The sequence below is a fragment of the Vombatus ursinus genome, unplaced genomic scaffold (assembly GCF_900497805.2).
Source record: "Vombatus ursinus unplaced genomic scaffold, bare-nosed wombat genome assembly UNPS02014781.1, whole genome shotgun sequence".
Taxonomy (NCBI): domain Eukaryota; kingdom Metazoa; phylum Chordata; class Mammalia; order Diprotodontia; family Vombatidae; genus Vombatus; species Vombatus ursinus.
In genome coordinates, this window is record NW_020954559.1 from 39,240,267 (window position 1) to 39,256,675 (window position 16,409).

General features: G+C 34.3%; 1 protein-coding gene across 4 annotated transcripts in view; it reads left to right on the forward strand.

Annotated features, from left to right (window-relative positions):
- Positions 1–16,409, forward strand: part of LOC114046351 (transcription factor Dp-1) — a 129,995-nt gene that overhangs the window by 80,711 nt on the left and 32,875 nt on the right. For all 4 annotated transcript variants that reach the window (XM_027866658.1, XM_027866661.1, XM_027866659.1 and 1 more), the window contains exon 4: positions 13,444–13,550. In XM_027866658.1, the coding sequence (XP_027722459.1) occupies positions 13,444–13,550 (107 nt within the window). The remainder of the gene's footprint in view (positions 1–13,443; positions 13,551–16,409) is intronic.

Genomic DNA, 16,409 nt, shown 5'->3' on the forward strand with positions numbered 1-16,409 from the left:
GAGCAAAGGTCTGAGACTTTAAGGAAGGTCTGTTACCAGTAGGTGGCACAGTTACAGTAACCTCTGAATGAGAAAACTACTTGGGTAAGGCATTTGAGCATTGCCTCCGTTTATAATCCATTTATTTTGTGACAAAAAATAATTAGTGCAGCCTTGGGATTAAAGGTGTTTTGTGAAGAATTTCTTTTTGAGATTTCTAGGTAAATCATCCCCTTTTAGTGATGCAACATGCATGTATTTCACTCTGGAGCTAATTTGTGTTTGGGAGTTATGCTTTCCTTTCATGGCTTTTTTTTTTTGGGTGGAGAGTAATATTTGTAGAACTGCAAAGGGATAAAGTTGTTATGTTTGGAGTGGAAAGGTTTGGAATAGGATTCAATATTTCCTTTGAATAAAATGAAATTCTTTACTCAATGCCAACATATTTTCAGAGAAAATTACTTTTTTGGTTTTAAAAACTTCATCCTGCGTTAATACCTCACACAAGCATCACTTGCAAATGTAGTTGTCTAACATAGCTGTGCAGTTCCCTGCCAGATGACCACTTTAGCCACAGAAGGTAAGGCTTGCTTGAGGAAAGAATATTGAAGGTTCTCTTCCTGTTGATCCTAAATCTTTTTTGCTAAAGCTATATAATCCAGGGTACCAGTCATGCATTAAGAATTGAGGTTCTTTCTTTGTAGGACAGTGAAATAATCACAAGATAGGTTTATGATGGAACATGTAAGCCAGACTTTGCTTTTATGTTTTCCCTTAGAAACAAGGAATTATAGACATAAGACATTTTTAGGTTTTAAAAGAAAACGGTGTAGCATTAACATCTCATGGAAAATTTTGCTTAAGTGGTTATGCTTAGGAAAAAAATGAGTATTTTAATGAGCCTGATGATCAGCATGAGTACATATAATATTTATAGATTTTGTCAAAATTATTATTTTTAGAAACAAAATTTTAAAAAATCTTTTTAAAAAAGAAAAGTTTTTTTTAAAACTTCAGTCCTTTATGTTCATTTGCAGTTGTTTATGTTTTTGTTCTCAAGTCAATCAGCAAGCATTTGTAAAGCATAAGAATGTTCTATGCACTGGGAATATAAAGCCAAAAATGAAACAATCTCACATTTCAAGATGTTTACATTATATTGAAGAAGACAACATGAACTTTTACATGCTTGCAGAATTGAATATATGTACATATATAATACATATGTAAAACAAAATAAATGCAAGGTAGTTAAATACAAAGTCATTAGGGAGGGAACTTCCAATTTCAGAGGTTATAGAATATCAGAGATGAAAAAGAACTTCAGAGACTATTTGAGTCCAATCTAATCTAAGTCCAAACAATACCTAAAAAGAAATTCCTCCCACAACATATCCAACAAGTAGATACCCAGTCTTTATTTGAATACGTCCAGTTAGGGAGAGCCCACTCTCTCCGAAGCAGTTGCCCATTCACCTTTTGGATGACTCTCATCGTTATTTGCATTTTTGGAACTACCACTCATTGCTTTTCATTCTCCTTCTTTCAGTCATCAACAGGCATTTGTTAAGTCCTACTACGTGCCTGACAAGTGGAACAAGTTTAATCCCTCTTTTATGGGATGATCTTTCAGATCCTTGAAGACAATTACCATTTACTTAAGGCTTTTCTTCTTTAGGCCAAAGCATCCTCAGTTCTTTCCTTATATGGCATGGTCTTGAAGTTCTTCACCGTGTGTTGATGTTTTTTTTCTACGTGTTCTTAGCTTAGTATTATCTTCCTAAAATGTGGTATCCAGAAACAGAAATGATATTCCATTTCTGTGCTTTCCACGACATAATACAGTGGGACCATCATCTTCCTAGGCCTCTCTTAATGTAGTCTGGCATGGCAATAGTCTTCTTGCCTCTTCTATTACACTGCTAACTCGTATTAGCTTTCAGTCTTTTGAAATCTTTATCATCTTTTTTGGGCGAACTGTTGTCTTGTCAATACCTCCCCCATCTTAGACCTGTGAACTGGATTTTTTTTGAATTTAAGGGAAACGCTTTTATTTAAGCCTATCAGATTTCATCTTAGTGGCTTCGTTGAGCCTTCTTGAACCCTAATGCTTTCATCCACTGTGTTAGCTAACCTTCCTAGCTATGTGTCATTAAAAAATTTGATTAGCATGACATTTATACTTTTGCTCAAGTCATTGATAAACATGTTTGATGGCACTGTACCTGCAAGCCATTCCAGGAAAGATTTCCTTCCAAATGAACATTGAGCCATTGATGACTATTTTTTAATGTCTGGTCATCTAATTTGGATAAGAGGGCTCAGAAGAAAGCCTGTAGGAATGCCCTACAGTTAGGGGGCTATTCTGAGATGAGCCTGTTTGATACTAGAACAAAATAAAGACACTCAGTTTAATATTCTACAGTTTAAAAAATGAAAAAAGGAAATTCATTAGGGATACAGAGAGTTGATTCAACTGATTCTTTTCTGCTTGAGTTGCCTGTGGTATTCAGCCCCGCAAACATCAGGCTTCCCTCCTCTGGAGTTCATTGTGGCTGTTTTGTACTAAAGTAAGCAGAAAGTGATGTCAATGACCAGCTTGAGCCAATCAAGTATCTAAGATGCTTCCAATACCTTTATGACAAGGAAAAAACTAGCCTAATTTACATGGAGGGAAGGGTTGCTGGGATATTTCTCTTACCATAGAAACCGAAATCATTTGCTCCAGTGAAAGAGATTGATAAAGAGTTTTTAGGCAGGTATAAATGTAGTGGACAAAGAGAATATCTGGGGGCAGTGCCTGTCTACCTGTGACAACAGTGTGAAGAGAGGTCAAGAACAATAACTAACAAAACACTGTTGGATTTAACAATTAAGAGATTATTTCTAATCCTGGAAAGAACAGTTTCTTGTGAGTGGTGGGTTTAGAAGTCAAGTTTCCAAGGGATCGAAAAGTGAGAGGAAGGTGAAAAGGTGAAGAAAATGAAGGCTTTTCTTAGGAGTTTTCTAGGAAAGAGAGGAAAGAGGAGGTGAGTAATTAGAAATAATAACAGCTTTAAGCGAAGGTTTTTAAAGATTGGAGAGATCTGGACATATTTGGAAGCAAGAGGAAGAATGAAAATTTTTTTTTTCCCTTTTCTCTTTGTTTCACTCTGTTCCTCCCTTCTTGTGTGTATGTAATAATACATGTTTGTATACTGGAGATAGGAAGAGATGGAATCAGGGATGCAAGTAGAGAAGTTGACCTTTAAAAGAAAGGCCACCTCTTCCACTGAGACTGAGAACAAAGGAGAGAATGGGGCTTATGTAGAGTGATTTTTGAGATAGAAAATAAAAGAGAAGAGGGAACTTGGGGTGAGGGTTATCTTTCATTTTCTTGGTAAAATAGATGGGGAGATCTTACAGTGAAAGCAAAAGTGTCATCTCGGAAGCCTGAGAAAAGAGGTTTGGAATAGCTATTTGAGGAATGCCATAGACTGTCCATAAGGAAAGAAAAATGGGATTGCCATAGCATTGAGGGCCCAGAAGAGACTGTAAGTGGACCCAGTCAGCACAATTGCATGACTTTTGTTAATGGCATTCAACTGTTTATATAAATCTTCCCAGCTTTCTCTGAAAGCATCCCTTCCATCATTCTTAGGATACAAAAATATTCCATTATATTTATATACCATAATTTGTTCAGCCATTGATGGGTGGACCCCTTTAGTTTCTAATTCTCTGATCTGATGAAAAATGCTGTTAGGAATATTTTTATACATGTGGGCCCTTTTCTTCTCTGATCTTTTTGAAGTATAGGCCTAGTAATGGTATTCCTGGGTCAAAAGGATGTGTGTGTGTGTGTGTGTGTGTGTGTGTGTGTGTGTCTGTGTGTGTGTGTGTCTGTGTGTGAGTGTGTATAATGTTAGTGACTTTGGGCATAGTTCCAAATTGCTTTCCAGAATAGTTACACCAATTCACAACCCTAGTAAGTGCCCCAGTGTTCTTTCCTTTTTGTCAATCTGGTAGGTGTGAGATACAACCTCAGAGACGTTTTAATTTGCATTTCTCTAATTACTGGGGGTTTGGGCATTTTAAAATGATTTGTTGATTGCTTGAGTTTCTTAATTTGAAAGAGGCCTATTCACCTCCCTTAGCCATTTGTCTGTTGGGGAGTGGCTAGCATTCTTGCTTATTTCAATTTATTTCTTGTATATTTTAGATAGCAGGTTTTTATCAGAGATTCTTGCTCCAAAGATTTATCAGTTAACTGTTTCTCTGCTTATTTTAACTAAATTGCTTTTGTTTGTGTGAAAACTTTTCAATTTTATGTAATCAAAAAAAGCCATTTTATCTTATGATCCTTTCTATCTCTTATCTGATCATGAACTCTTACCCTATCTATAGTTGGAAAAAGTATTTTCTTCCTTGCTTTTCTAATTTATGATATGAGTTTTTATATCTGAGCTACAAATATATCCATTTGTAGCTTATTGTTGTGTAGGATGTATGAGATGTTGGTTGAAATCTTATTTTTGCAAGATGGCTTTCCAATTTTCCTAAAAGTTTTTGGCAAATAGTGAGCCTTTACCATGATAGCTGAGTTTATTGAACATTATATGATTATGTTTATTCTTTAACGTTCCATTGATTGACTTCTATTTTTTAACCAGAGTGAAATAGTTTTGACTATTACTTCTTTACTATGTAGTTTGAGATTTGATATTTTAGGCCCTTTTCCTTCCCACTTTTTCATTTTTTACCCTAGAGATTCTTGACCTCTTCTTCCTCGAGATGAATTTTGCTATTATTATTAAAAACTCTCTGAAGTAATTCTTTGGTAGCTTGACTGATGTAAAACTTGATAAGCATTTCTGTAAAGAGAGTATTTGATTAACTTTTCCTTTAAACATTTAGATGCCATGTCATTTGATGAATCTATATTAAATATTTATATTGATTATAATGCCTCTAAGTATACAGCAGTTTCCCTATTTTTTATTTTTTTAACTTAAAAAATTATTTTTATTTTGTTAGGTATTTCACACTTACATGTAAAAAAGTTTAACACTCATTTTTTAAAAATTTTGAGTTTTAAATTCTTTCTCTCCTTCCCTCCTCTATGAAAAGGAAAACAATTTGATATGGATTATACATGTAAATTCATGCAAAACACTTGCATACTAGCAGTGTTACAAAAGAAAACAATAAAAATAAAGTGAAAAAAGTATACTTCATTCTGCATTGATAATTCATCAGTTCTGTCTCTGGAAATAGCATCTTTCATCATGTGTCCTTTGGAAATGTCTTGGATCATTGTTTTGATCAGAGTAGCTAAGTGTTTAACAGTTGAACATCCTTACAATGTTGCTGTTACTACATACAATATTGATATAACTGTTCTCCTGGTTCTGTTTGTTTAACTTTGCATTAGTTCATAAGCCTTCCCCGGTTTTTCTGAAACCACCCTGCTCATCCTTTCTTATAGCGCAATAGTATTCCATCAAATCTTATACTACAATGTTCAACCATTCCCCTAATCAATGGGTATCCCCACAATTTTCAATTCTTTGCCACCACAAAAAGAACTGCTATAAATATTTTTGTATAAATAAGTCCTTTTCCCTTTCTTCTAGTGTCTTTGGGATAGAGACCTAGTAATGACATTGTTGAGTCAAAGAGTATGCACAGTTTTATAGCTTTTTGAGCATAGTTCTAAATTGTTCCCTAGAATGGTTGGACTAGTTCACAATTGCATGAGCAGTGAATTAGTGTTTTAATTTTTCTACCTCTCCTCCAGCATTTGTCATTTTCCTTTTCTATCATGTTAGCCAATCTGATAGCTTTGAGGTAGTGTCTCAGAGTTGTTTTAATTTGTATTTCTCTAATCAGTAGTGATTTAGAGCATTTTTTAAAGTGGCTGTTGATGGCTATGATTTCTTCTTCTGAAAATTGTTCATATCCTTTGATCATTTATCAACTGGGGAATAGCTCTTATTTTTATAAATTTGGCTCAGTTCCTTATATATTTGAGAAATGAGGCCTCTGTCAGAGAACTTGCTTTAAATTCTTTTCCTCCAGTTTCCTCGTTTCCTTCTAATTTTGACTACATTAATTGTGTTTGTGCAAAAACTTTTTAATTTCATGTGATCAGAATTATCTTAAATTTTACTTTCCATAGTTCTCTCTTGTTTAGTCATAAACTTATCCCATATTGTAGATCTGACAGATGCTTCCTTAATTTACTTATGATATAACCCTTTATGTCTAAATCATTTATCTCATTTATCCATTTTGACCGTATCTTGATATGTGTTGTAAGAGGTGGGTTTGTTAGGTCTGTGCCTAGTTTCTGCTAAACTGCTTTCCAATTTTCCCAGCTGTTTTTGTCAATTGGTGAGTCCTTACCCCCAAAACTTGCCTCTTTGGGTTTATCAAACACTAGATTACTATGGTCATTTACGTACTGTGTATTGTGTGTACCTAACCTGTTTTTCTGATCCACCACTCTATTTCTTAGCTAATATCAGATTGTTTGATGATTACCACTTTGTAATATAGTTTGAAATCTGAAACTGCTAGGCCATCTATTTCCTTAATCTTTTTTTTTCATTGATCCCCTTTATATTCTTGACCTTTTGTTCTTCCAGATAAATTTTGTTACTATTTTTTCTAGCTTTATAAAATAATTGTTTGGTAGTTTTGTTTGATATAACATGGAATAAGTAAATAAGTAGAATTGTCATTTTTTATTATATTGGCCTGGCCTACCCATAAGCAATGAATATTTCTCCAGTTGTTTAGATCTGTCTTTACTTGTGTGAAAAGAGTTTTGTAATTATATTTATGTGATCCCTGGATTTGTCTTGACAGATAGACTCCTAAGTATTTTATATTGTCTATAATTATTTTAAATGGAGTTTCTCTTTCTATCTCTTCCTGCTGGGTTTTGTTGGTATTATATAGAAATGCTGATGATTTATGTAGTTTTATTTTATATCCTACAACTTTGCTGAAGTTGTTAATTATTTCAACTAGGTTTTTAGTTGATTTTCTAGAGTTTTTTAAGTATACCATCATATCATCTGCAAAGAGTTATAGTTTTACTTCCTCATTGCCAATTTTTATTCTTTCAATTTTTTTACTTGTCCTATTGATACAGCTAACAATTCTAGTACAATATTGATAATAGTGATATTAGTCATCCTTGCTTCCCTGATCTTATTGGGAAGGTTTCAAGTGTATGTCCTTGTTACAGAAAATCTTGCTCTTGGTTTTAGATAAATACTACTGATCATTTTAAGGATGACTCCATTGATTTCTGTTTTTTAGTGTTTTTGAGAGTACTGGATGTTGTAGTTTGTCAAAGGATTTTTTTGCATCTGTTGAGATAATTTGTTGATTTTTGTTGTTTTCCTTATTGATGTGGTCAGTTATAGTGATAGTTTTCCTAATATTGAACCAGCTGTACATTCCTGGTATAAATACAGCCTAGTCATAGTGAATGATCTTTGTGACATGTTACTGTAATCTCCTTGCTAGAATTTTATTTACATTTTTTATTTAAATTTTTTGCATCTATATTCATTTGGAAAATTGGTATATATAGTTTTTTTTTCTGTTTTTGCTCTTCTTGGTTTAGATATCAGCACCATATTTGTGTCACAAGAGGAATTTCGTAGGATTTCTTTACCTATTTTTTTTTTCAAATAGTTTATATAGTATGGAGATTAATTGTTCCTTAAAAATTTGGTAGAATTTACTTAAAAATCCATCTGGTCCTAGGGAATTTTTATTAGGTAGCTAATTGATGGCTTATTCAATTTCTTTTTCTAAGCATTATTTAAGTATTTTGTTTTCTCTTCTGTTAGTCCAGGCAATTTGTATTTTTGTAAATATCCATTTCACTTAGATTATCAAAACTGGTATATCATTGAACAAAATAAGTCTTGATAATTGGTTGATTTCATCTCTATTAGTGGGACATTCACCCTCATTTCTGATACTATTAATTTGGTTTTTTTTTGAATCAAATTAACTAATGGTTTATCTATTTTATTGTTTCTTTTCCATAAAACTAACTACTAGTTTTATTTATTAGTTTAATGGTTTTCTTGTATTCAGTTTTATAATCTCTCCTTTGATTATCAGGATTTCCATTTTGATGTTTAATTGGGAATTTTAAATTTGTTCTTTTTCTAGTTTTTAAAATTCATGGACAATTCATTGATCTACTCTTTCTTTCTTTTATTGTTGTAAGCATTTAGAGATATAAAATTTCCCCCACGTAGTGCTTTGATTGCATCCCAGAAATTTTGGAATGTCTCATCGTTGTCATTCTCTTTAATGAAATAATTGTTTCTGTGATTTGTTCTTTGACCCATTCATTCTTTGGGATTAGATTATTTAGTTTCCAATTAACTTTTAATCTATGCTTCCACAGTCCATTATTAAGTATAATTTTTATTGTGTTATGGTCAGAAAAGGATGTATTTAATATTTCTGCTTTTCTGAATTTGGTTGTAATGTTTTTGTGCCCTCATACATGGTTAATTTTTGTGAAGGTGTCATGTATAGCTGAGAAAAATGAATACTCCTTTTTGTTTCCATTCAGTTTTCCCTAGAAGTCTAACTTATCTAGCTTTTCTAAGGTTCTATTCATCTTCTTGACTTTTTTCTTATTTGTTTTATGCTTAGAATTATCTAACTCTGAGAGGGAAAAGTTGAAGTCTCCAATTAGTATGGTTTTACTCTCTATTTTTGCCTGTGATTCATTTAACTTTTCCTTTAAGAATTTCAGTGTTACGCTATATGGTGTATTTATGTTTAGTACTAATATTGCTTCAGTATCTATGGTTTCCTTTTAGCAAGACAAAGTTTCCCTGCTTATCCCTTTTAACTAAATCTATTTTTACCTTTCCTTTGTCTGAGATGATGATTGCTACTCGTGTCTTTGTAACTTTAGCTGAAGCATAATAGATTCAGCTCCAGCTCCTTATTTTAACTCTTGTGAATGTCTCTGTTTCAAGTGTGTTTCTTGTAAACAGTACATTGTTGGATTCTGATTTATTATCCATTCTGCTTTCTACTTCCTCATTTTATAGGTGAGTTCATCCTATTCACATTCACAATTATGATTACTAACTGTGCTTTTCCCTCCATCCTATTTTCTTCTATTTAACCTTTATTTTTATCCTATCCCTGCTCTAAAATCCACTGCTTTCTTTTATCACACTCCTTTCTCCCCTTATCTCCATCTTCTCCTATTTCCCTCCTCAGTAAGATAGATGTTTATTACTAATTGAGTATGTATATATATTTTCCTTTGAGCTAGTTTAGATAGGAATGAGATTCAAGCATTGATTCCCCTCCATTTCCCTATTTATTATAAAAGCTTTTCCTTGTGAAATAATTTTTTTTATGTGAAATAATTTCCCCTGTTCTTCTTTTCCCTTCTCTCTTCTCCTAGGGGATCCCTCTTTCTCACCTAACATTTTTTTTCATCCCCCCAACATAATCAACTCACTCCTGCACCCTCTTTCTGTGTAGAATCTGACTACTCTGATAATGATAAAGTTCTTAGAAGATACATGTATCATCTTCCCATATAGAAAGGTAAACAGGGGCAGCTAGGTGGCGCAGTAGGTAGAGCACTGGCCCTGGAGTCAAGAGGACCTGAGTTCCAATCCAGCCTCAGACACTTGACACTTACTAGCTGTGTGACCTTGGGCAAGTCACTTAATCCCATTGCCTACAAAAAAAGAAAAAAATAGAAAGGTAAACAGTTTTACCTTATTAAGGCTCTTGTGATATCTCTTTCATATTTACCTCTTTATGCTTCTCTTGAGTCTTTTATTTGAAAGTCAGACTTCCCATTTAGCTCTGATCTTTTCCTCAAGAATAATTGAAAGTCTTTTATTTCATTAAATATCCATTTTTACCCATTTTTCCCCTTTGAAGGATTGCATTTAGTTTTGCTAGGCAGATTATTCTTGGTTTTAATACCAGTTCTTTTGCCTTCTAGAATATCATAGTTGATTCAAGCCCATCACTCCTTTAATGTGGCAGCTGCTAAATCTTGTGTGATTTTAACTGTGGTCTCATGGTATTTGAATGGTTTTCTTTCTGGCTGCTTGAAGTATTTTTTCTTTGACCTGGGAGCTTTGGAATTTGGCTATAATATTCCTGGGAGTATTCATTTTGGGATCACTTTCAGGTGGTGATTGGTGGATTCTTTCAATATGTATTTTACCCTCTGATTTGAGGCTATCTGGGCAGTTTTGGGGGGGTGAGGGAACAATTTCTTGAAATATACAGTTGAGGCTCTTTCTTTGATATGACTTCCAGGTAATCTAGTAATTCTCAAATTATCTCTCCTCGATCTGTGTTCCAGGTCAGTTATTTTTCCAGTGAGACAGTTCACTTTTTCTTCTATTTTTTTCATTCTTTTGATTTTTTTTTATTGTTTCATGATACTTTATGGAGTAATTAGCTTCTACTTGACCAATTCAAATTTTTAAAGAATTATTTTCTTCAGGAACCTTTTCTACCTCTTTTTCCATTTGACCAATTCTGCTTTTTAAGGAGTTATTTTTCATGAGTGAATTTTAGTACCCCTTTTTCCATTTGGTTAATTCTGTTTTTAAAGTGTTATTTTCTTCAGCATTTTTTTGTGCTTTTTTTTTATCGTTGTTGTCTGGCCATTTTGTCATTTGTGTCTGACCCTCTGTGACTGCGTTTGGAGTTTTCTTGGCAAAGATACTGGAGTTGTTTATCTTTGAGCTTTGCTTATAACTTTTTTTGACTTAATTGTCGCCTGAGTTTGTGTCTTCATCTTCTCTGTCACCATAATGGCTTTTTATGGTTAGGTTCTCTTTTTTTGTTTGCTCCTTTTCTCACCTTATTTCTTGATTTGGAACTTTATGTTAGACTTGGGCTCTGTTCCTGGTATAGGGCGTGGTAGGGCACTGTCTCAAGCTTCAGGCTTTTTTGCATTGTTTTCCAAGCTAGCTGTGGGACTTTGGAGGTTTTCTGTGTTTCCAAGGTGGTGTAATTTGAGGAGAAGTGTGGTCTGCGCTGTCCTGGTCTGAACACTGGTCCTTTCCCAAGAAAGGTCCCTGATCCCCTAGGATTATAATTATATGCTACTCCTGATCCCTTGGGGCCAAAAGTGATACCGCACCTCAGTATTCCTTCCACTCCCTCCTGACTAAAAGTGCTCTTCCCTGACCTTGAACCATGACCTGGAAGTGGACGTAGATAATGGAGTCACTAAACATTTGCCCCTCGGGGCTTCCACTTTCTCTTGAAAGTGCTTCTTCCTGCTCTTGAACTGTGACCCAGAAATAGGTATATGGAATTTTTTCTAAAGAAGTTTGGCAATGTAATTGCCAAACAGTGCCTGGTCCTATGTCTGGTGCTAGCATAGGAAGCCCCTGGGATCTCTTTCTGCCCAATTGCCAGGTCCCCTTACCATCTTTGGCTTGAAAGATCCTGAAGCTGCTGCTGCTTCTTTGGCCATCACGGAGTTCCACCACTGGGGTTTTATCCAGTGGGCTCAGGGCCAGCCTCCACCCTTATGTCACAGATCTCTCTTTCCAACCTCTTATGTTGTCTTGGGCTGAGATGGATGATTTCTCACTCTGACTTTTTGTTCACTGTGCTACTCCAGAATGCTAATTGTGGTGTTGTTTTAAAGTTGTTCGGAGGGGAATGTTGGGAGATCCTGACTGAGTGCTTTTCTATTCCTCCATCTTGACTCTGCCCCCAGAAGTCCACTGTTTATCTTTTTAAATCAAATATGTTTTTATTATTGCGTCTGAGATCATCTGTTTTTGAGTTACTGAAGTATTACAGATTTTACTTCAACTCTTTATTTTTATTTTGTGGGTCCTTTTTTAAGTGTTTCTTATAAAAAGCATATTGTTGGATTTCTCTTTTCTAATTCATTCTTCTACTCTTCTTTATGATATGGGTGATTTTATGCTTTTTATGTTCACATTTCTGATGATTAATTCTGTATTTTCTTTCATTCCATCCTTGTATATTTTTCTTTTTGCCACATATCTCTTTACAAAGAAAAGGCTGTTGAGAGAAAATTGTGCTCAGCACTAATGCTGTATGTTTGATGTCATACTCTCTCTCCCCTTTCCTCCCCTTCCCTCCTCTTTGCTCCAGTAACCTTTTTTTCTTTTCCCTTCCCTCTCTCTTTGTTCATCACAAGTTCTTAACCTTGTTTTCCTTTCCTTTTGTTAATCATTCTATGCTCCATCCCCAAAGATAGAATTTGTTTTGCTTAATACTAATTCTTTCCTCTTACTTCCCCTTTTCCCCAGGCCTTGTTTGGCCTGATTCCCTGTTGTTTATTTTATTTCTGTACCAAAGTGTGTGTGTGTGTGTGTGTGTGTGTGTGTCTGTCTGTCTTTTTCAGTCCTTTGTGCTTTTCAGATGAAAGTGAGGTTCATTTGTAGCTTCCTCCCCTCACCCCTACATATTTTAATAGTCTTGTCATGAACCTTTGCTTTCAGAGTATAAACAGTGTGATTAGCTGATTAAATGGACTGAGGGGGAACTTAGAATTATGAAGAGATAAGAAGCTGAGAAGCTGACAATACTGTGATTGTATTTTTTAAATTGAAATAATAGTACAAAAGTTCTGATTTTATTTTCCCCAACTTTGGGTTGAGGTACATTTTCTGATATATTGGTTGTAATTGGCATGTACTTGGGTAAGGATGCTTAAGCTGTTTTTAAAAATAACATAGACTCTAAGTCTAAAAGCCAGCAACAAGATATTTTATTGAAAATATGGTGCTGTTTGTCACAGCAGATGCCAACAGTGATATATTGTATTTTTTCAAACTGAAGATGCTACTCTTTACCTTGTGTAACTAACCCTTTTTGCTTTTTGTTTTTGTTTTTTGTTAATGTTAATTATATTAATAAGCCTTTTGTGAATTGAATGACATATGAAAAAATTGATTCTTCTCCCAAAAAATATCTAACGGAAAATAAATCATTATGTTTCTGAACTATTCTTGCAATGAGGTAATCAGGAATGCCTGGGTTGAAATGTTTAATTTTGTTTTATTGTGTATTACTTGTATTAAGATAACATTATAATAGAAATTCATGTGAGAAGAGTCTACTGAGACCATCTGGTCCATGGATGGGGAACCTGATCTAGTCTAACCTCCTTCACTTAACATTTGGAAATTGTAATTTAAAATTTTATTCAGTTTTTATTGAAAGCTAAGCTCCAAAATAACTTTTGAAAAAGAGTCCCCAGTTGTATCATGCACATAAATGAACATTATTTAACAGATTCAGAGCAAACATTAAAAAGGCCAGTCAGGCAGTAGTAAGAAGGATGTTATAATCACATCTCTTGATACTAAAAAGGTTTTGTTTTCATTTTAGATTTAATTGTTAAGACAAAGGTAACGCTTCTTTGTGACTTTTTTTGTCTGTTTGTTTGTATCCTAGGAGTTGTTTCATTAGTAGCCGTTCATCCTTCTACAGTTAGCGCTGTTGGGAAGCAGCTCTTGCCCAAAACTTTTGGACAGTCCAATGTTAACATCACCCAGCAAGTGGTAAGGAGTTCTTTGGTGGAGGGTGGAGTGTTCCTTTGGCACATATGTCAGATTCATTACAGATAAATCAATGTGAGCATTGGTCTTCGTACTGGTGAATTTGCCGTGTACAGCAATATCTCATTGAGAGACATGACCCCTTTTATCTTTATAGGATTCAGTCTAATGATTCTCTCAAATCTAGACTGTCAAGACTTCGATTCTTTGAAAAAAAGTTGGTATTTTTATTTGTTGGCTTTCCCTCTAAGAGATCTTAGCAGCAGCGGTAATGTTTTCTGTTTCTGTGCTGCTTCATAGTTCTTAAAGTACTTTGACACCTTGTCTGCTTGAATGCCCACAGTGGCTCCACAAGGGAGTTAGGCCAAATATTGTTATTTATACTTGAGGGATGCAGATTCAGAGACAGAAAGAGGATAAGGGACTTTCCTAGAGTTTGGGGACTACAAAGGACAACTTGTCTTTATACTGTTCTGCACTTTCCTCTATTAACTTTTCCAGCATCTACTCTACTATTTCCAAACCTTTTATAAGTTCCTTTTTAAGTTTCCAAAAGGAATCTTTTGGTCTCTGATAATTTCCTGCTTTTGAATTAATGAATATTTGTTGTGCATTTATAATATATTATATGGTTTATTTTGCACATTCAAAGCACATACTAATTAATTTTTTTGAGATTAGGAGGAAAACCTTACTGTAGATCAAAGTTGATATGATATTGATATTCACAATATTGGATCAGATCAGAATTCTTTGAACAAGTGATAAATACTAAATGAGAATTTCAAGTAGAAGCAGGAAACTTTTTTCAGTCTGTGGATTATGGAAAATTATAGAAGGTATGGAGATGTAGAAATAGAGGAAGAAACAGGTCTTTTAGAGTCCAATGAAGAGTTGATACAGGCTTGAGCAGTCAGATGGAATGTGAGTAGTTTCAAGTTGTGGATGACATTGGAAAGCAATAATTCTGATCAAAGTGTCAGAGGGGAAGATTATTTTTGCCTTTTGCTAAGTGATTATAAAGGAAATGGAATTATAATATTGTCAAGGGAAAAGCAATAGCTTTTGGAAAATATCTGCTCATTTTACTAATTACTATTTTTCTTAGTAATAAGCTGTTTTTGCCAAATGACATAACTACACACTTTTGTTTCACTGATTTCTTTTTGTTTTCTATCACATTCAGCTTCTGTCCTTTTGTCTTTTCTACCACTTTTAACAGATTATAAGTAGTCTATTCCATAATTAAATGGGCCTACAATACTTTTTTCTCGAGTCTGTTTTGTAAACATCTTGTTTATGTAACCTTGTGCTGTTTTGCTTTCAATAAAATCATGATACACCTGCTCCATTTCTATATCCTTTTTCAAAAAAATCTCTATCTATAGGGACAGCTAGGTGGTGCAGTGGATAGAGCACTGACCCTGGAGTCAGGAGGACCTGATTTCAAATGTGGCCTCACACACATAACACTTACTAACTGTGTGACCCTGGGCAAGTCACTTAACCCCATTACCTAACCAAAAACAAAAACAAAAACAAAAATCTCTATCTATAGTTCTTTCCATGCTGTTTTTGGTCTAACTCTTATTCCAATAGCTTCATTAGGTGCCAATTATAGAGTTTCCATACTATTGTTTCTTTCATACTTCCTTGTCTAGAATAACTTTACAGCTTGTGTAATAGAACTCCTCTTTGTATCTCTAGCTATCTGTTTTATGCCCACCATGTCCACAGACTGCTTAGAGCTTTCAAAACATACGTATTTTGTTATTTCCATTTTATCCTGAAAATTTATGACTTTGTGCTTTTTCAGGTATAGACTGAACATTTATTTACAGTTTTCTCATATTAGCCTAAATTGCAGTTTGGATTTATCTGTAAGGTAACGAGTCAGAGTTTAATTTGTTATTTTCATTAAGGTTTTCATTCCTTCAGGAGTTCTATTAAGTTTGTCAATATAAATAAGTTGAAATATTTTCATTGATGAAAGGATCCTTTCTGTCAGATAATTTTTTTGTGTGTGTATGTGAGACAGTTGGGATTAAGTGACATGCCCAGAGTCACATAGCTAGTGAGTGTTATGTGTCTGAGACCGTATTTGAACTCAGGTCCTCCTGACTCCAGGGCCTGTGCTCTATTTACTGTGCCACCTAGCTGCCCCCTGTCAGATAATTTTAAGTTTAGCATTTTAAAGTTTCTTACAACTCATGGATTTAAAAACAAACAGGAAAAAAAACCCCAATAAATTTCACTAAGACTTTTAATGCTAAAAACCCAGAGATTTATTGATTTCCTGGTCAAAAATGAGCCAGTGAACCCTTATCTTTAACAGGAGCTAGTGAGCTAGTGTCTTTAATTTCCATTAAGAGTAATCATTCCTTGTGTTGATTTACATAGGAAGCCAGTATTTGACAATGAATTAGATCACCCTTGTGGTGTTCTCTTTGGCTCAATATTGACAAGCTTGAACTATTATACTTTCTGTACTTAGTAGAGTGCCTGGGACATAGTAGGCGCTTAATAAATGTTTGTTGAATGGGAATTTAATTGGATCTCTTGGGAACTGATAATATTAGGGAATCCATAAAATAACTACTTAAATTTTTGCTTTCTTCTCAAGTCCCACAGTCATTACTGGCTCCACAAGATGTTACTTCCTCCCCACTCGGTTATTAGTGATTCAGGAATGCACAGAGAAAACCTACTGTACTCAGAAGCCACTATTTTTGAGCTTGCTCTAAATTATTTGCTCTTCATATAACCTTAGGATGCTATGATTTCTTTTCATATATTGCCCTTAGCCATACCCTGAAATGAAATGATGGTATTATTTTCCAACTTCATAAATTCCATCATTAT